The following is a 21,646-nucleotide window of genomic DNA, read 5'->3' as shown; positions in this document are numbered from 1 at the left end:
GCTGCCATAACTCAAATCATTGGTGTAAAAACATTCAGTATTGATATGTCGTAATTCGCTGAGTTATTTCATAGTCGTACCCAGATTCTGGTGAGGAGGAATCTAAATGACAAACAGGCAAAGATGTCAAGCTCTATTGGAGTAATGCTGGCAACTCCATAATCAGCTCCTTTCATAAGAGACAGTAAGTGGAATTGAATGTGACTCAGACATCATAAAATACCCATGACGGGAGTCTCATATAGGCCTACATCCACGCGTATGACACACACTCACACTATAGCCAACTAGCTCCCCTCTAGCGCTAATTAATTTAGATTAAAATTAACAGAGATCAACGTTGGAGGACGCAGTGCTGATTGCATCAGAGAAGTTGTTTTCTTGCGCCCACGCCGCCCGTTCAGATATATATATATATATATATATATATGTATTATTCTTTTTTTACGGAGTGAATAATGTTCTCTCTCCCTTGATGTTTTTGATGCATGATTCACAGCCCTTGAACATGAGCGGCATTAGAAAAAGACAGAGTTTTTCAAAGTGTATGAAAACAGCTAAAGAATGGGTGCGGTACGATGCGATAAAGGCCACGGGGGAATTGAGTGTGGTGCAGAAAAAAGCTATGCAGGTGGAATAAGAACTGGAACGCTATCAGAAAACAAAATAAGAATCAATGATTGACAGATCCAGACCACACACAGAAACACAGGGAATGGAATGGAGAGGCCCTCTAAAACGGTCATATTGTTCAATTCAAAACGACTTTCTTGTGAAAGAACTGTGTGTGGGGATGACAAACAAAATAAATCAGTGTACCGCACACACCAGTGCATACACACACAAACACACACACACTTTGGGGAGCTCCTACAGCATAATGGATACTACTTTCAGCAAGCTAAAATGTCAGCCAACGAGGTGTCCTCATATCCCCTTTCTGCTATGGCGGATTTCCATGCTGAGAACTTCAGGCCATCTCTGTGCGTCTACTCATCCCCAGGATGACTATAACAAAGAGACACAACAACTTTCCATCGTGTAAAAGTGTCAACAGGATCATTGAATGGAGCCTGGCCTTTAACTAATGATTAAATAATCTGCTGGCCTTTTCTTATGACACAATAGTCTGCCAGGAACAATAAACAGATTTGTTACACAACTAAAGTATTTGTATAAGGACTGAAAGGAAATATATCTGCCTGGTAATTAAAATAAAATCAAGACAAATTTAATTTTAGCTTATATGGTTGGCTCACTTTCAGCACTAAACTTTGATATGTTGTTCCTAAACAAAGGGATGTTTGGAAACTTGACATCAGTTAGACACAGACTCAATACAATCATTACTCAGTGCATAGAGCACTCAATAACTGGGGACAGATCCAGGAATTCAACGATTAAGTCACTGATTTAAGTGAAAAACAAAACATTGGGCACAAAGAGGGTAAAAAACATGACAAAACACCTAGAGACGATTTATAAAATTAGCTTGTTTATTTACAAATGCTGAGATTTTTGCAGTGTGTGATTTCTATAAGATCCCATAAAAGATTGTCATCATAAAACACTGTCCGTTCAAGATGGGTAAGTCTCCCAAAAATTGCATTGCACACACAAAATACACATGCACATATCAGAACATTCAAGTCCATGTCACCAAAATAGATTTGATTTACAAAATAAAGTCTTCAATATAAACATCTGGATCGTCTTTTTGTTTGTTTTTTACAACCAGGTCAGAGTCACAGCACGTACTCAACTAGTCTGAAAAATCCAAGCTTTAAATCATTCTTCTTGTTGTTTTACTAAAATAGCACAGAGCTACATATTAAGTTACAAAAATATATATTCCTGTCTCTACCACTGTGTTTCTGCTCTATGCATATACTGTGAGTCACTACTTTGAGAGTGCTGTAGATGCAATTGTTTTGCTAGGACATTTTGGAGAGAGAAAATTTAAGAAAAATACATACAATGTGAAAGTGTTTTAGTTGTTTTCAGCAGGAAAGTGGAGTCAGCATTTCTCCCCAAGTGAAGCCTACTTATGTTTACCGGATTTCTATTCAAGTCAATGACATAGCCTAACCTGTGAATCCTAAGGCAGAATTCAGACAATACGAGCCAGTGACAATCTTTACGAAAATATCTGTTCTCCAAAAGGTTGTTGATGTGGGAGAATGATAAGCTACGGTTGAACGCTGATTAAATTTGATTGTATTGATGAAACGTCTCTCTCTACTCTCTAGATGTGCTTCTTCTGACCCTACCCAATACAAATTCAACACAGCCTCGTCATTGAGTCTTGTATGTGTACATTTCGACAACAAAGTAAATCTACCAGTTACCTGAACATGACAGCCTGTCTGTCTAGGGGTAATTGAACTCCCAAAATGGTGCTTGAGGGCCTTGGCCAAAACATTCAAGGGCATCTATTTTGGATGTGAGACGGAGACAGCGAGATAGTTTAGAGTTTGACTCTAAAAGTGAGGCTAGAGTCTTTTTTTTTATTGATCAGAAAGAATGCTCAACAGCGAGACGGGTAGCTATCTCAGTTCTTAGGGTCAAACACCCGTTTCCTCTCTAGGACCATATCAGTCTTTTCTATTGGAACGGGGCGTCACCTGGTGAGAGGAAAAGAGGCAAGAGGAAATAACAGAATAAAAACAGATTGGTTTTTCAAGTGACGGATGACTACCCATCAGAGAAACCTAATGAACAGATGTGCGAAGGTCCCAGGTTCCTGTGATTCACATTTCTACAGCACAACACCCAGACATGGTACTCTGGCGCTCTCTGTTGTACATTTTAGATCATTACAGCTGGTCTGAATGCATGCACCATGCAGGTTCATTCAAGAGAATGTCTATTAAAACCTTCAACTCTGGGATATATGGCCCATCTGAGGTCGGCTTAAACATAAACAATCTATTCAAAATACTGGCTGATCATTAAAATCATCTGATGTCAAAACCTCCAAGCACCACAGTATTTAACATTTCATCTCTAAACGACAGGAATGGGGATATAGATTTTATTTATTCACATATATACACCCATTTCAGATAATTCCCTGATTTTGATCCCTTTCCATCCACTAAGTTATTGCTGAAGAGTATAATGTAACTACTTCATAGCTTATACAGCAAACATGCTGACTGACAACTCCTCGCTGCTGTGGTAGAAAGCTTCACAGATCCATCTTTCTGTCAGTGAATGTTAGAGCCTTTTGCAGGTGCCTCCAAAGATATGGACCTAATTTACACAGTGAAGTCTATTTACAAAATGATCAGTTACTTCATTTGCCTTGGTATCCGATTTCAATACATTCAGTGTGATTCAATCTGCTAGTTTATAAACCACACTACACTTCTGTTCTAGTCAATTGGAATTGTTATATAGTATTACGCCGGGTTCATAAAAGGGAAAAGTCCATTAGCGTTCCCCGTAAAAATCAACAACCCACCAAGCATTTCGCTACACCCGCAGTAACATCTGATAACTATGTGTATGTGACCAATAAAATTGGATTTGATTCTAAAGCATGACATGGAGATGCCAAAAAAAAAAAAAAAAAAAAAAAAAAACATTTTCACCTAAACGCCCTGTCTATATAGTGAAATGGACTATAATGGTCACAGCCTGGTCAAATAAATAACGTATTTTTAAAAAACAATGCAAAGTATCAGTTTCGATGAGTGAGTGAGTGAATAAACATTGTGATGTAACACTGTCCGAGTCTGTACATTATCTTATTTTGGAGTATAGCTTGGTGTGTGTGTGTGTGTGTGAAGAATGTAAACGCGACGTCTTGTTTGACATCCGCACCATGTAGCAGCATGCTAAGTAGTGGGTAGATAGCATTCAAACCTACATACATATGACTTCACCTGAGTGTTATAGAGGGTTTGAGTCCCTTGAAGGGGAAACGGTCTGTCATCGCACCCCAGCTTAAGGTAATTCCCCCTTCAAACACTCAAATAAAATGAACATGGATAACCCTGGGTAGAACTGTGTGTGAAGCGAATGGTAGGGGCCCAGAGTTTTTCCAAGGGAAAAACTCCAGGCCCAACAAATTAGCAATGGTATTGTTAGATAAGTGATTATAGGCTTCTATCTGCATGACTTGGAATGGATATTTGGAATGAGCGTCAACTAGAGTAAATGATTGAATTCAGGGCTGGGTTAAGACTGTAACCTTTGTTATATCGCCTAACACAAATTGTCTGGCGTCTTAAACAGTTGGAAAGAAAGGCTTTGTGGCCAATTCAAACATCAGCCCGAGTAAAAAGAGAATCGTGACTAAACTGTCATAGAAACAAAACAATGTGCACGTCCAACCCTTTACAATAGTAACAATCCAACCCAACCCTCAAACCAATACATCCACCACCATTAAAACTAATAAACACTACATTATAGAAACATGCAGATGTGTTTTTAAATACTCTCATTCAGCATCTAGGACCTATGAAAACACTGACCTATTCACCACCAGAATGTATTACTACTACTACAGCGCCTTGCGTCATAGCCAGATAGTGTTCCTTGTTGAGTCTACACTACATACCACATGACTGATTGACTGGCTGACTGACTGAAAGCCAATGCGACCTGAACATAAGGAATGGCTATTTAAGTTATCCTGCTCCCTCTAGCAGCATACATAGTAGAGACAGCCCATAACTGACCTGACATACCTTAAACCCTCCCCTCTGCTCACCTACTCATGTCCCACCAGAGAAAGCACACCCAAGCGGGCATGACCGAAGAGCTAAAACACCCCTCATTCTTGGACCACTTGGACCGCTCCTCCTTTTGGCTGGTGGTGGCGACCCGCTCAGTGGATCGGTCCATCTCATACAGAGGGGTGTTTGTGGGGGTTGGATCAGGAGATGCAGAGAGAGCTGGGCACGGAGGCCAGGGTGCAGACGGGGGTGGGCAGGCTGTAGAAGATGGGGTCTGTGAGGGGGAAGAGGAGTAGGAGGAAGAGGAGGACCCCCAGCAGGTAGCAGGAGAGGACGGTAAAGCGGTGGGGGTGCTCCAGGGCCATGCCAAGGGCAGGGAAGCCCATGTGGTTACAGAACGAGTGGCACAGCACCGGCCCCACCAGGTGACCTGAGGACCAGAGGGGAAGGGGGTGACAAGACTGCATATAATGCATACAGGTTGGTACTACAGTACACAGTAGTGGTGGACGGGGTGAGTTAGCCCCATACAATGTGAAGTGCCTTGAGACATAAAGAAAGCTCTACATAAATGCAATCTTAAATGAAATGAATCACATATTAGGCGTGTGTGTTTTCTGTACACCAGAAAGAGAGAAACTGTAGGCTCACCGGTTCTGATAAATATGAAGGCAGTGTAAGCTCCAAAGACAGCGGTGTAGGAGAACTGGAACACTGCAAAGCAAACAGTACATCCAGTCATTAACTAACCAATCATATACAATCTAATGGTATATGGAAAAGAAAGGTATAACAAACTAACATGGAGGTGAAGGTAGAAAAACAATGAATATCGTATGGTCTTTACCTGCAGCGAGAAAGATCCCAGACACGGTGCCCTGTCTGAAACGCAGCAGCTCGATCACATGATGAAAGTGGGCTGTGAAGATAACGGTTGACATTTTGCACAAGCAAAATAACCATTATATTTCAAATAGATGGGAAGGGCACATTATCCTATGAGAGTTCAGAATGCTGCAACTCGCGATTGATCGCATCAATTGCATCAACCGGTTTACAAAACACTGGTTAAACAATATTCCCCTTTTAACGCTCATCTTTGAAGAAAAGTTCCAATTTAAAATTGTGCTCCAGAGAAGGAGTTTTAGGTTGTTTTCTTTACTCAGATCTGTGCTCTTTTGTGTGACGAAAATGTCAGCCAACATCTTTAGTACATGCACCGACATAAAACGGACATATCAGACACACACATTGTAAGGGTTGTTCTAATTGAATTGCTTCTTTTTTTTTCAGCTGGGATTGAGGCAAGATCTACAAGATCCCCCTGTGCTGTAAATTGGTGGGACTCACCCACTCCGAAGAAGAGGGGGCAGGTGAAGATGGCAGTGGAAGGACTGGTGCAGGGTACCAGCATTGGCAGCATACAGGCCCTGAACACCAGCTCCTCAGTCAGAGGGGCCACCACTTGGTTCCTCAGCCAACGCATGTCACTGAGGCACAGAGCCCAGAACCACGGGTCTGTGGAAGGGAGAGAAAGCTTTAGAGAGATGCTGTATGCGATAATGTTGTGTGTGAGAGAGATACTGTACACATCTAGGAAAAATGGAAGCACTTAGGGCTGAATCCTACCTTGAGATTGGCACACTTAACTCATAAATCATGCATTGGTGTCAATGGGAGGTTTGAATGAAACTCAAGTTAAGCGTGCAAATCTCAGGTTAAGATTTAGGCCATAGCAGAGGTGAATAATCTCCACTCCAGGATAACACAGTAATAGACATATTGGGTGAAAAATAATCTCCAGACAGTATCTCACCAAAGGTCACTCGTATCCCATCCATGAAGCCCCAGGGGCAGTCCATAGCCAGCTGGATAAGGGGGCCAAGGAACAGCACCTAGCAGAGCAAAGGTCAGAGGTCAACTACAGGTCAACTACAGGTCAGAGGTCAACTACAGGTCAGACCATATGCAGAGATCGATCAAAGAGAGTCTCTTGTTTCTATTACCATGGTGAGCAGCAGAGGCAGTATGATGGCTGGGATGAGGCCCTCCAAGCGAATGCCCATCAGAGCCAGCAACGAGGGACCAGGCTGTGGAAGAACATGAGGAGACATATTGATGGAATTCATGGAAATGTTTTCATGTGTATTAGGCGTGTGAACGTTTAAACGTTAAAACTTTTAAACAAAACTGGGATCCTTAACGTTAAGAAAAATCCCTAACCGAAATATGTTTTTATGTTTTTCTTCCCCCGCAACATTAAAAGCACAGTGCAGTTTTCACAAAACATTTTATTTTCTGTGTTATAGCCTAACTAGACGATAGACTATAAAGGCCTCGGGAAAGTTGTGTAATTTAAAGGAAGACTCGGCAATATGAAGTAGATGCAACAACTAAGAGCACTGAAGCGCGATGCTCAACTACGCCACTGTTTTGGTGCCCTGGCTAAAACGCTGTGAACAGTGTGAATGAACCTGTGCACATGCGCAGATACTGTGTGTGACAGCGTAGTGTTGCATCTCGCTCATCTCAATATCCTAGCCTATCTATTGATGATAGGCCCTGTTTTACTGAAGTTGCGAGACTTTACAAGCCAAGAAATTGCGAGATACAGCATTCCATTGCGAGATACAGCTTTTAATTCCCGATAGATAGGCCTTGTGCCAACAGTGCGAGAGACGCAGCTGCTCGCGCCAATATTTGTAGGCTACATCTGCACGGCAAATCATAGGCTTTATTAATTGAGGGACAACCAATGTAATTTGCTTGGTAATTGTTACCAAATGCGCTGTAGAAAACTGTATTTTAGTAGCGGAGCTGGGTAGGGTGCCGGAGTGGACACAACTCACATCTTGTCGATTGGGGCTTTTCGATTGCCAGGTTCACAGTAAAATACTGTAAAACAGTCAGTGCAAAACAATTCACTTTTGAGACTGGGTGAAATCCAAAGCTGTGTTATATTAATAGGCTATGTATGGCATAGTTACGCTGAACAAAAATATTAAACTGAGTTACAGTTCATATAGGTAAATTAGGCCCTAATCTATGGATTTCACATGACTGGGAATACAGATACACATCTGTTGGTCACAGATACCTTAAAAAAAGGTAGGGACGTGGATCAGAAAACCAGTCAGTAACTGGTTTGACCACCATTTGCCTCATGCAGCGCAACACATCTCCTTCGCATAGAGTTGATCAGGCTGTTGCTTGTGGCCTGTGGACTGTTATCCCACTCCTCTTCAATGGCTGTGCGATGTTGCTGGATATTGGCGGGAACTGGAACACGCTGTCGTACACGTCGATCCAGAGCATCCCAAACATGTCTGGTGAGTACGCAGGCCTCAAAAACGGCATTGGAGGCAGCTTATGGTAGAGAAATGAACATTAAATTCTCTGGCAACAGTTCTGGTGGACATTCCTGCAGTGAGCATGCCAATTACACGCTCCCTCAAAACTTAAAACATCTGTGGCATTGTGCTGTGTGACAAAACTGCACATTTTAGAGAGGCCTTTTATTTTCCCCAGCACAAGGTGCACCTGTGTAAAGATCATGCTGTTTAATCAGCTTCTTGATATGCCACACCTGTCAGGTGGATGGATTATCATGGCAAAGGAGAAATGCTCACTAACAGGGATGTAAAAAATATGTGCACAAAATCTGAGCGAAAATAAGCTTTGTGCGAATGGAACATTTCTGGGATCTTTTATTTCAGCTCATGAAACATGGGACCAATGTTTTACATGTTGCGTTAATATTGTTGTTCAGTATCATTTCTGAAGTAAATATTGACATACTACTAGCTCAAAACATTTAAATCTGCTATATGACAAGTGAATCAGTGGGTGATGAGGATTTCAGATAAAAAGTGTATGGGGGGGGGGGGGATTCACCCAGATGTGGGATTGCTGTTACAATGTATCAAGTCCATTGTAGGCCAGGGCAACAGGTTTCTTGGAAAGCTGGGCATAATGTGCAGCTGTTCTGTATGGTTCAATTGTAGTAAGCTGCTCTACCTTTTCTAATACAGTGGGGAAATGTGATGCAATTAGCTAATATAACCCTTTCTTCCCCCATACAAAACTACAGCAGACTGCTCTTCCAAGGCACATGAAAGCATCAACACAGGCTCATCTGTCATTCCTAACCATTAGCTTTGTCATCTATACTGCCCTACAAAGGTAAAGTGCAGTAAAATATGATTTCAAAGTATTGTCCTGTCTATATACGGACAGCAATTTCTGGTACTTCAAGACATACATACATACATACATTCTGACCGACTGGCTTGTAAAAAAAAAAACTACTGCACGTAAAAAGAACAGTAAAATCTGACTTCAAAATACTTTTCTGCGTATACAGTAGGGCTGACCCCATTTAGTCGACTGGTCGATAGGCTGTTGGTCCACCAAGATTTCTTTAGACGAGCAGTAGCAAACATTAATATATAGATATATATATATATATATATATATATATATATATATATATATATATACCATGGTGTACAAGACACCTGTCTGATTCGTGCTAAGTGGACTGATCCACTGTGGAGGGTGTGGGGAAGGCACAGTCCAACAGTCTAAGACGTGCTACTGAAATTGTATATGGTTATATACAGGTAGGGGAGGGAATGGCCGGCAGGGATGTAGCTCAGTTGGTAGAGCATGGCGTTTGCAACGCCAGTGTTGTGGGTTCGATTCCCACGGGGGGTATGAAAAATAAAAAAATAATGTATGCACTCACTAACTGTAATTCGCTCTGGATAAGAGCGTCTGCTAAATGACTAAAATGTTAAATGTTATATTACATAAGAACAATGGTGCAACACTAATAAAACTAATATTATTTTATAACAAATGCTCTTTCTCCCTCGTTGGATAGAGGTCGCTGTCCACGGCTCTGAAACACATCAGCGCGCTGTTGAATTGGCGCCTTTTCCAAGACCATGTTGCTATGTGCATAATAGCAAAGTTAACCAGCATATTGGTGTTGAGAACAATGCGGCGGAGGCAGCAGAAGAATGAGGAGATGAGAAAACAGCCCATGCCTAATTGTCTAAGTGAGAAGAGAGGAAACCCAAACTTGATTAGGTCTATAATCAATAACCTAACTATTAAATGTGCCTGGCTTTATAAATCATCAATACATCTACAGAAATAAGACAGATCCTGCTTCTGTTGCCTGTTTGAGTCTTTGTTTAATAGCCTACTGATTCCGTGAGCACCAAGCCTAACGCAACGACATGACAAGTAAACAATTTCACAAATTCGTCTGTTTTTAATCTTTGCTTTGGTGTAATAAAGGCTTTACACTTTTATTCGTTAATACCAGAGAGGCTGTTCTATTTATAATTTATTTAGTGTGTACACTGTTCCAAATTGTCGGGAAAATTATATTTACAATAATAACGCTCCTTGTTCTTGATCTCCTTCTTATTGTTATTACTATTATAATAATAAGTAATGTCATTATCATTAGTAGGCTTAGTAGAGTAGCCTTGTATAACCACCGTCGAACTGTAGGCCTAAAAGCATATCCTGTTTAGTCTTAATACCGTAACTTACTTAGGCCTTTGTTTCAATACTTCTATAGGCTACTGTATATCAATCAATCATTCATTCGTTCATGTCATCACACAGCATACGAGTCATTCATAATTTGAAATGTAATCAAGCATTTTAGTTTTAAAATAAAATAAAGCGAGCGTTGAATAATTAGCTTAAACAATAAATAAACAGTTCCATTTCGGAAATTGCATTCACGAATGAATGCGACTGTTTTTAGTCTTTGCTGTAATAAAGGCTTGACACATTTTTTTTACAACAGACTCTCTGGTACGCTAGTAATACTAGTCCTGTGCGAATAGGTCTTTGGTCACGTGCATATGATGCATACATGAGAGCAAGGGTTGAGGGAATAGGGAATGTTTTTCCTAAACAAATGAGGGATTTCAGTAACAGAACTTTTCAGTCAGAAATGGCTGTAATTGTTGCAGCTTCAGCAACACGGACAGCGCAATAAACACTGATGTTCTGTGGTGGTTGCTGCAGCCGGGAGGAGAGAGACAATGGCTGCTAGTCTAGTCAGGGGGGGGGGGTTGCACAGCCCTAGTATACAGGCAGCAATTTCTGGTACTTCATGATATATTCTGATCGACTGGCTTGTTCTTGTGTCAGGAAACTAAATACCACATTAATCAGATAATATACCTGGCCATTACAATCAATTACTGTATATATGAAAGTACAAAGCCATCGATCACATGACACCATTCATTCCTATGTAAAGACTCAATAGCGCATTGAAGCCAAATGAAGTCAGTTAAGATGGCGTCTCATGGAGACATAACATGTACAGTTTGAGCTACTCCAGGGCCTTTTCTCATTTGGGAAAAAGTCCATCCTCTCTCCTCCGTGACCCGGAAACCGATAAGTGGTCAACGAGAGTGTCAATACATTAGTAGGCAAACGGTCTCCTTTTGGCGAGGAAGCTCAAGTGTATCCTACCAGAGTCCTTTGCGGACGAGTTTTGAAATCTGCCACATCCCCTTTGAATCAGCTATTGTTTTCTCTAACATTTAAACATTATATTCTCCTTATCTTTCTATCTATAAAATGTATTGCACAACTAGCAACAAAAAAAAACATCACTTTATACATTTATTTTGGGATTCCACCCTGTAAACGTCATTTGCCCGATGACCCGCGATTGGAGAAGGGGTCTCATTTCCTACAACCGCATTTTCGTCCACTTTCCCTCTCCTTGACGCATCTCCTTGATTACCTTTGACCTTTTTCAAAATGAGGCCAGAGAGGACGCAGGAGTTGAGCAACCAATTGAGAAAAGACCCAGGATATGATGGTGCTGGCTAGCTCAGTGTTGCCCCCTCTCAACTAAATTATCCTTAGAACTTCTTCTCTGCGATTTTTTAATAGTCGGTTCAAGGACATACATCAGGTGTATTAGAAACAATTATTGGTACCATCATTGTCTTAAAATGATATATTTACACAAAGATTGCAATTTTCCCATTCACTATTATGGGGGATCCTGTTTTCTGCAAACAATGCCTGCATTACCGCGGTCGGCCCTGAACTTCCGTGGCTTCAGTGAGAAGGGTTGTTCTCCCTTGATTACAACAGATCAAAGATTTTTACCAAATTCGTAGTTACTGCACTTAGCCTTTGTAGGCCAGTATAGCAGTCAGCCTATAGCAGCAGTCAGCCTATAGCTGAGATAGTGCTGTGTAGAGACTCACCATCACACCAGTGTACATTTTCCATGCCCACACGAAGACAGGCGACACGGCAGATACGATCAGGACACTGGTGAATCGCCTCTTGATAACGGCCGGGTGGTCCCTGGGGGCAAGCACGTGATGGACACACAAGCAGAAACGTGTCAAAATTAAAATTTAGTCAACAAACCCCTCCAGAAGCTAGCGCAAGAACACTGCAGTTCAGCAGGAAACAAAATAAATAAACCCAGAGGAGTTTGCTTGCTTGCTAATTTACCAGCAAATAATGGAAGAAGCGAAGGCTTTGATTTCTGGTCAAACAGATGGAGCCGGGGTCTTAGATCAAATCTACCAGAAAATGTATTAAGGTAGGCCTATTATCAATACATAAAAACAGAATAATGAAGTTAAGACCACTGCCAACTAATATCAACATTGATATTTAATTTTGCTGAAATTATTTGCCTTCTTTACGTTTAAGAAATATTGCCTTGTGTATTGTCACTGTTATTAAAAAAAACACATCTTTAAGATATTTTCTAATTTCTCTCCCTCATGAGGGAGGATAATGAAAGTTCACAGAAGTAACACGTTAAGGTAGACCTACCAACTAGTATTTTTACTGACTATCAATTTTGTTTATGACTTATTAAGTGATTAAAATGTGGCATTCTGTTACAAAATCATAACAGAATGATTGCAATTGAATTGGCTAAAATGGGAAATGATAGTAGTCACAAACCACAGTTGGGTCACCTGCTACTGTCCTCCCTTCCACTGGCATACTGTTATGTTCAGCTCATAATTCTGAAAACAGTCTGGACAACCCCGTCCTGTCTCTGTCCCTGTCTCTCTCTACAGTTAATATCACCTCTTACTGACACCTACCCATGAGCCCCCTCTCTTTCCATTTACTGTAATAAGCATCCTCAACCACTAAGAATCGACTGACACCTTACATTGGTCAGTCCAAATCTGAACCAATCATAGATGTTTATGTTTCACAAGTTTGGATAGCACATTACAGTACAGCAAAGAAAATAAAAGTAGAGTATTTTTGTATTACTCTTTTTATTTAATCTTTATTTAACTAGGCAAGTCAGTTAAGAACAAATTCTTATTTACAATGACGGCCTACCCCAGCCAAACCCAGACGATGCTGGGCCAATTGTGCACCGCCCTATGGGACTCCCAATCACGGCCGGATTGTGATACAGCCTGGAATCAAACCAGGGTCTGTAGTGACGCCTCTAGCACTGAGATGCTGTGCCTTAGACCGCTGTGCCACTCGGGAGTATAGTAGCATATAGGTCAGTATTGTACAGTAGAGTTTAGTACATTACAGTAAAGTATATTATAGGTCAGTACAGTTCTATACAGTAGAGCACCCTAGAGTACAGTATAATTACTGTATTGTACTGTACTTAACTATACTGTTCTGTACTGAACTCTACTCTGGTGTACCTGTTCTGTACTGTACTCTACTGTGATTTGATGTCCAAACTAGTGAAAATTGGAAAATCTATGACTGGTTGAGATTTGGTCAGTACCAACCAAATTTGCTCTTGTTTGGGGTGGGGGGGGATATACATCACATACCCATAATTATGCATTTCTGATCAGGGACCCATGTCTGTTATCAGGTGTTAATCCACTTCACTTAATGTAGTATATAACCAAAATAGTTTTTAAAACTCAAGTTGTCATTTCATAGCTGACACCCCATTCTTTCTGGATACATCTTTGAATCTTAATTCAGAGTAGATATTTTTGGGAACCTTGGTCACATAAACTGAGGGAGATTTTTGCTTTCATTTTCTGTTATGAAACTTTACATCTGCACTGTTCTTAAGTAAATGTTCTTGTAAAATGTTCAGGGGAAGTTGTTAAAAGTAGTCCTTGTGCATAGAGTTGTATGGTTTCTTTAACTTTGGAATTATTTTTGTTTGGCATAAATTTTAAGGTGACAAATCAGCGTCATTCTGTTCCCGGAATTGCCCCCGACTGCTGCACGAAAGCCATGTTAGCTATTTAACGTTAGTTCCCTAATTTAGCTAGCAACCACCTAGCATGCGCCGACAGGCTAGCTAACTACAGCATTTTCTACGAATCAAGGAAGTAAAGAAATTGAATAAATACGAGGCTTACCTGGGTAAGTCACTTCTCCATACATATAAGCTCCCAACGTAAGAGCAGGCAAGCAGTAAACAGGACAGAACAGACACCCAGCATATTCCGTCAGGAGGCACAAACTCGCCATTGCTGCTCCACATTTGGTTTGACATAAGATTTGGCGTTAAATCGTCATCCTCTACCATGGCGAGGGGACAGTGTCAATGGTTGTGTTCAAACGAAGAGATTATGTCGTGGTGTGGTAATTCCTTGACCACTTTAATTCGTGAAAACATTCATAAAAGCAAAATGACCAAAAAAAAGTCAGTTCTCCTTCACATATCCTGGCGCTATAATTAACGTCATCACATTGCGTCGGATGCACACCTTCCCATAATCAATGCACTGAGGATCAATCATAGAGCCACACAGAGGTGGTGTCGTAATACCCATAAAACCTAGCGGTCAAACAGGGAAATGGTTCCAATCGTTTTTCCCATAGGGTATTTTAGAAACACTTAAAATAAGGGCTGTGTCAAGTGTAGGCTTACCCTGACGTGACGTTTTGATAACCCTGTAAATCTCTCTCGGACAAGGAGACTTTTATCAATATATTTTGCTCTATTTACTCTCAGATTCAAAAATGCTATTTAGCGTCAAAGTAGACATCATGCAAAACTACAAATCCCTGCAAGCTCCTGCATGTCATCTCTAGCTGACACCTTTGTTGACAGGTATTGTGTCAATTTAAAACAGTTCACAGAATTGTCAATTTAAAGAAATGTAGCCAATTTATTCATTGCTACATTTAGCTAACATTAGATAGTTAATCCAGAGATTCTTACCTTTGCCTCGATTCGGGCAGTCTCGTCCAGATCATCATGGCATTTGTAGTTCTTTATGATAGCCACATTAGCAGCTAATTAGCATTTCTTTTTCGGGGGTAAATACAAGCAAATATATAGATAAATGTCACCTTGTCATAGAGAAATTTACACAGTTATCAAAACGTCACACCAGGGTGAGCCTACACGAAACACAACCCTTATTTGAAGTGTTTCTAAAATCCCCTCCCCTAATTGGAGTAAACTAATGGATAACAACACTTAGCCTTCTACTTCCAGCTTATAGATACTATATACATTTTACGGACACAGTATATTTTACATTAGTTATCTTGTTATTTTTAGTACCACCCTTCAGCTCCACTCAACACCATCCAGTTTTGATTTATATTTGCCATATAGTTTCTACAGATTGTAAATTAAATATAATTTTTTTGCTAAGAGTATTATTATATTATTGATGGATTGACTTTGACTTTTTAAATCACCCAGCAGTGCTATTTGCAGAGTTAGCTCCAGGTAAATGTTGCAATTCTTCAGCCATTCCCAAACCTAAGACCAAAAACAAGCTACATACAGTATGGACAGTACCAAAACAAATGATCTAATGATTCTGTCTTTCCGCAGCGAAATCTTCAGAACTGTGATGGTTGTATCCCCCATATGAATAACATTCTATTGTTTACAAGAATTGTGTATAATAACTTAAATTGTGAATCAGTTCATAAACCATTTGCCATGGAATCGGTACATCGGAAATCTCTTCCAAACTATTTTGCAATCTATATGGGACAGCTGTACATTTTTTGGTCCTTAAATGAAACTGGTACAGTAAGGGGGAAAAAGTATTTGATCCCCTGCTGATTTTGTACGTTTGCCCACTGACAAAGACATGATCAGTCTATAATTTTAATGGTAGGTTTATTTGGACAGTGAGAGACAGAATAACAACAAAAATATCCAGAAAAACGCATGTCAAAAATGTTATAAATTGATTTGCATTTTAATGAGGGAAATAAGTATTTGACCCCCTCTCAATCAGAAAGATTTCTGGCTCCCAGGTGTCTTTTATACAGGTAACGAGCTGAGATTAGGAGCACACTCTTAAAGGGAGTGCTCCTAGTCTCAGCGTGTTACCTGTATAAAAGACACCTGTCCACAGAAGCAATCAATCAATCAGAATCCAAACTCTCCACCATGGCCAAGACCAAAGAGCTCTCCAAGGATGTCAGGGACAAGATTGTAGACCTACACAAGGCTGGAATGGGCTACAAGACCATCGCCAAGCAGCTTGGTGAGAAGGTGACAACAGTTGGTGTGATTACTCGCAAATGGAAGAAACACAACAGAACTGTCAATCTCCCTCGGCCTGGGGCTCCATGCAAGATCTCACCTCGTGGAGTTGCAATGATCATGAGAACGGTGAGGAATCAGCCCAGAACTACACGGGAGGATCTTGTCAATGATCTCAAGGCAGCTGGGACCATAGTCACCAAGAAAACAATTGGTAACACACTACACCGTGAAGGACTGAAATCCTGCAGCGCCCGCAAGGTCCCCCTACTCAAGAAAGCACATATACATGCCCGTCTGAAGTTTGCCAATTAACATCTAAATGATTCAGAGGAGAACTGTGTGAAAGTGTTGTGGTCAGATGAGACCAAAATTGAGCTCTTTGGCATCAACTCAACTCGCAGTGTTTGGAGGAGGAGGAATGCTGCCTATGACCCCAAGAACACCATCCCCACCGTCAAACATGGAGGTGGAAACATTATGCTTTGGGGGTGTTTTCTGCTAAGGGGACAGGACAACTTCACCGCATCAAAGGGACGATGGACGGGGCCATGTACCGTCAAATCTTGGGTGAGAACCTCCTTCCCTCAGCCAGGGCATTGAAAATGGGTCGTGGATGGGTATTCCAGCATGACAATGACCCAAAACACACGGCCATGGCAACAAAGGAGTGGCTCAAGAAGAAGCACATTAAGGTCCTGGAGTGGCCTAGCCAGTCTCCAGACCTTAATCCCATAGAAAATCTGTGGAGGGAGCTGAAGGTTCGAGTTGCCAAACGTCAGCCTCGAAAACTTAATGACTTGGAAAAGATCTGCAAAGAGGAGTGGGACAAAATACCTCCTGAGATGTGTGCAAACCTGGTGGCCAACTACAAGAAACGTCTGACCTATGTGATTGCCAACTAGGGTTTTGCCACCAAGTACTAAGTCATGTTTTGCAGAGGGGTCAAATACTTATTTCCCTCATTAAAATGCAAATCAATTTATAACATTTTTTACATGCGTTTTTCTGGATTTTGTTGTTGTTATTCTGTCTCTCACTGTTCAAATAAACCTACCATTAAAATTATAGACTGATCATGTCTTTGTCAGTGGGCAAACGTACAAAATCAGCAAGGGATCAAATACTTTTTTCCCTCACTGTATACTTTCTTATATATCACAATTTTCTTTAACCAATTTTGGTCTTTAATGCAGGGCCTACAGACAAGTTCCTTACTTTCTCCCCCTTCCACTTGCCTCTTCCATTTTTGAGGTAATGCTGCAATTAGTTGGTTGTAATTTTGAGTAGAGCAGACATTTCCATATATATTTCTTAGCTGCATGTGTGACATAATTCCACCAGTCCTATTTATGATATCATTTACAAAGATTATACTGTTTTTAAAAAATGTTCTCCCAAAATGTTGGTTTTCTATCAATTAATACATTTGAGTTTAACCATAATATTTGTTGTAATATTTGTTCTGTCTTTTCTGGTGGATTAATCTGAAATTGCAACCCCCACGGACATCTAATTAACATAATAAAAACATCACCATCAAAATCCGTCTGTTTATGCTAGAGATATGTTTTTTTTTGTTGCATGGGCTGCATCTCAATCCATCATATCCACTGATATCGCCCTTCCGCATCTGTGGTGAAAGAGCTAGAGCGGTGTTTGTCAGACCATGAAACATCCCGAAAATCGGTCTTCTCACGGAAACGTCTGTAGTGTCCGAACAATTTGGCCTACAAACTATGACAACTCTGTGTGTAACAGTGTTGCTTCCGTCCCGCTCCTCGCCCCAACCTGGGCTTGAACCAGGGAACCGGGGACCCTCTGCACACATCGACAACAGTCACCCTCGAAGCATCGTTACCCATCGCTCCATAAAAGCCGCGGCCCTTGCAGAGCAAGGTAAACAACTACTTCAAGGTCTCAGAGCGAGTGACGTCACCGATTGAAACGCTACTAGCGCGCACCGCTAACTAGCTAGCCATTTCACACCGGTTACACTCACCCCCCTTTGACCTCCTCCTTTTCCGCAGCAACCAGTGATCCGGGTCACGGCACCAATGTAACAGTGACATTCAGAGACTTGTTTTCCGAAGCCACTCCTGCATTGTCTTGGCTGTGTGCTTAGAGTCGTTGTCCTGTTTGAAGGGGAACCTTCGCCCCAGTCTGAGGTCCTGAGCGCTCTGGTGCAGGTTTTCATCAAGGATCTCTCTGTACTTTGCTCAGTTCATCTTTCCCTCGATGGTGCCAGGTTTCCTCCAGACGTGACGCTTGGCATTCAGGTCAAAGAGTTCAATCTTGGTTTCATCAGACCAGAGAATATTGTTTCTCAAAGTCTGAGAGTCTTTAGGTGCCTTTTGGCAAACTCCAAGCGGGCTGTCATGTGCCTTTTACTGAGGAGTGGCTTCCGTCTGGCCACTCTACCATAAAGGCCTGATTGGAAGAGTGCTGCAGAGATGGTTGTCCTTCTGGAAGGTTCTCCCATCTCCACAGAGGAACTCTAGAGCTCTGTCAGAGTGACCATTGGGTTCTTGATCACCTCCCTGACCAAGGCCATTCTCCCACCATTGCTCAGTTTGGCCGGGCGGCCAGCTCTAGGAAGAGTCTTGGTGGTTCCAAACTTCTTCCATTTAAGAATGATGGAGGCCACTGTGTTCCTAGGGACCTTCAATGCTGCAGAGATGTTTTGGTACCCTTCCCCAGATCTTTGCCTCGACACAATCCTGTCTCGGAGCTCTACGAACAATTCCTTCAACCTCAAGGCTTAGTTTTTGCTCTGACATGCACTGTCAACTGTGGGACCTTATATAGACACGTGTGTGCCTTTTCGTGTCCAATCAATTGAATTTACCACAGGTGGACGCCAATCAAGTTGTAGAAACATCTCAAGGATGATCAATGGAAACAGGATGCACCTGAGGTCAATTTCGAGTCTCATAGCAAAGGGTCTGAATACTTATGTAAATAAGGTATTTCTGTTTTTATTTTGTATACATTTGCAAAAAATTCTAAAAACCTATTTTCGCTTTGTCATTATGGGGTATTGTGTGTAGATTTGTGAGGATTCTTTAAAAAAAAATCCATTTAAGAATAAGGCTGTAACATAACAAAATGTGGAAAAGGGCAAGGGGTCTGAATAACTTCAGAAGGCAGTCGTGGTCAAAAGTTTTGAGAATGACACAAATATAAATCAGTTTTTATGATGGCAATTTGCATATACTCCAGAATGTTATGAAGAGTGATCAGATGAATTGCAATTAATTGCAAAGTCCCTCTTTGCCATGAAAATTAACTTAATCCCCAAAAAACATTTCCACTGCATTTCAGCCCTGCCACAAAAGGACCAGCTGACATCATGTCAGTGATTCTCTCGTTAACACAGGTGAGAGTGTTGACGAGGACAAGGCTGGAGATCACTCTGTCATGCTGATTGAGTTAGAATAACAGACTGGAAGCTTTAAAAGGAGGGTGGTGCTTGAAGTCATTGTTCTTCCTCTGTTAACCATGGTTACCTGCAAGGAAACATGTGCGGTCATCATTGCTTTGCACAAAAAGGGCTTCACAGGAAAGGATATTGCTGCTAGTAAGATTGCACCTAAATCAACCATTTATCGGATCATCAAGAACTTCAAGGAGAGAGGTTCAATTGTTGTGAAGAAGGATTCAGGGCGCCCAAGAAAGTCCAGCAAGCGCCAGGACCGTCTCCTAAAGTTGATTCAGCTGTGGGATCGGGCACCACCAGTGCAGAGCTTGCTCAGGAATGGCAGCAGGCAGGTGTGAGTGCATCTGCACGCACAGTGAGGCAAAGACTTTTGGAGGATGGCCTGGTGTCAAGAAGGGCAGCGAGGAAGCCACTTCTCTCCAGGAAAAACATCAGGGACAGACTGATATTCTGCAAAAGGTACAGGGATTGAACTGCTGAGGACTGGGGTAAAGTCATTTTCTCTGATGAATCCCCTTTCCGATTGTTTGGGGCATCCGGAAAAAAGCTTGTCCGGAGAAGACAAGGTGAGCGCTACCATCAGTCCTGTGTCATGCCAACAGTAAAGCATCCTGAGACCATTCATGTGTGGGGTTGCTTCTCAGCCAAGGGAGTGGGCTCACTCACAATTTTGCCTAAGAACACAGAATGGTACCAACACATCCTCCGAGAGCAACTTCTCCCAACCATCCAAGAACAGTTTGGTGACAAACAATGCCTTTTCCAGCATGATGGAGCACCTTGCCATAAGGCAAAAGTGATAACTAAGTGGCTCGGGGAACAAAATATCAACATTTTGGGTCCATGGCCAGGAAACTCCCCAGACCTTAATCCCATTGAGAACTTGTGGTCAATCCTCAAGAGGCGGGTGGACAAACAAAAACCCACAAATTCTGACAAACTCCAAGCATTGATTATGCAAGAATGGGCTGCCATCAGTCAGGATGTGGCCCAGAAGTTAATTGACAGCATGCCAGGCGGATTGCAGAGGTCTTGAAAAAGAAGGGTCAACACTGCAAATATTGACTCTTTGCATAAACTTATGGAATGCTTGTAATTATACTTCAGTATACCATAGTAACATCTGACAAAAATATCTAAAAACACTGAAGCAGCAAACATTGTGAAGACCAATACTTGTGTCATTCTCAAAACTTTTGACCACGACTGTATATGGAGATAGTTTAGTGCCTAAAATAAGGGGATAAATAAATGTAAAAAATAAATAATAATAGTTTCCTGATCTTTCTTATATCTCTCAGATATAGGACAGAAACTTCAGAACAAAGTTCCTTTCGATTTTTTTGACTATCTGTTGTTCCATGTAGTATTCAATGCGTTTCTATTGGCTAACAACAGTAATACCAAATTCAATGTTTCATCCAATAATCTTTTTATATATTTTTGGGATACCTTAAGGTCTTAAATTCAAAATTAAATAGCTAAATGATTCTTGGTATGTCATAAAACAATTCCAGATGTTAGCTTGGATGTCCTTGGTCTTATTTATTTGTTCGAGGGCCTATACATGAGGTCAACTTTACCATATTATCCTGGAGGTATACTTACACACCCAGTCTCATTACTTTGCGTGAATGATATCTCTTCAACTTTAAACAATGAGAAATTCGAATACAAAATCATTTGTTTAACTTCTTTTTATTCTGTGGCTTCATGAAATAGCAAACATAACGTGAATTCAGCGATTACATTTGTTTACTTCATCTTTGTGACTCCCCGATGAAACAGTAACATCCATTACTGTAGTTAGGTTTAGCCAACCTCTCTATTGCTACTTTTCGACTGTAACACTGTGTTACACTAGTACTGATGTTATAGGACATTTTTTCCTGAAAAAAAAAAAGATGTTATTTATTATATATTATTTTACAATACAAAACATACGCATACAAACAACAACATACAGACGCACATAAACATCTACAACATCACCCCTGCCCAGACCCACCTGCTCACCCCCTTCTCCAG

The 21,646-nt window shown here is 41.1% G+C and overlaps 1 protein-coding gene across 1 annotated transcript; it reads right to left on the bottom strand.

Annotated features, from left to right (window-relative positions):
- Positions 1-1,473: 1,473 nt before the first annotated feature.
- Positions 1,474-14,420, bottom strand: LOC121554327 (CAAX prenyl protease 2-like). The gene is made up of 8 exons (XM_041867843.2): positions 14,078-14,420; positions 11,951-12,053; positions 6,695-6,778; positions 6,505-6,583; positions 6,039-6,206; positions 5,536-5,607; positions 5,340-5,402; positions 1,474-5,118 (listed from the first exon to the last, which is right to left on the bottom strand). The coding sequence occupies exons 1-8, from the start codon at positions 14,245-14,247 to the stop codon at positions 4,889-4,891; spliced, it is 969 nt and encodes a 322-aa protein (XP_041723777.1). The 5' UTR covers positions 14,248-14,420; the 3' UTR covers positions 1,474-4,888.
- Positions 14,421-21,646: the final 7,226 nt, after the last annotated feature.

The sequence above is a fragment of the Coregonus clupeaformis genome, unplaced genomic scaffold (genome assembly GCF_020615455.1).
Source record: "Coregonus clupeaformis isolate EN_2021a unplaced genomic scaffold, ASM2061545v1 scaf0687, whole genome shotgun sequence".
NCBI lineage: Eukaryota > Metazoa > Chordata > Actinopteri > Salmoniformes > Salmonidae > Coregonus > Coregonus clupeaformis.
Note: the sequence above shows the minus strand (reverse complement) of the source record. Positions and strands in the feature narration are given on the sequence as shown.

Coding starts and splice junctions, on each gene's coding strand:
- LOC121554327 (XM_041867843.2), bottom strand. CDS start 14,247: ATGGTAGAGGATGACGATTTAACGCCAAATCTTATGTCAAACCAAATG. Junction 6,584..6,694: donor TGCCTCTGCTGCTCACCATG/GTAATAGAAACA, acceptor TTGCTCTGCTAG/GTGCTGTTCCTTGGCCCCCT. Junction 5,608..6,038: donor CCCCCTCTTCTTCGGAGTGG/GTGAGTCCCACC, acceptor TTATCTTCACAG/CCCACTTTCATCATGTGATC.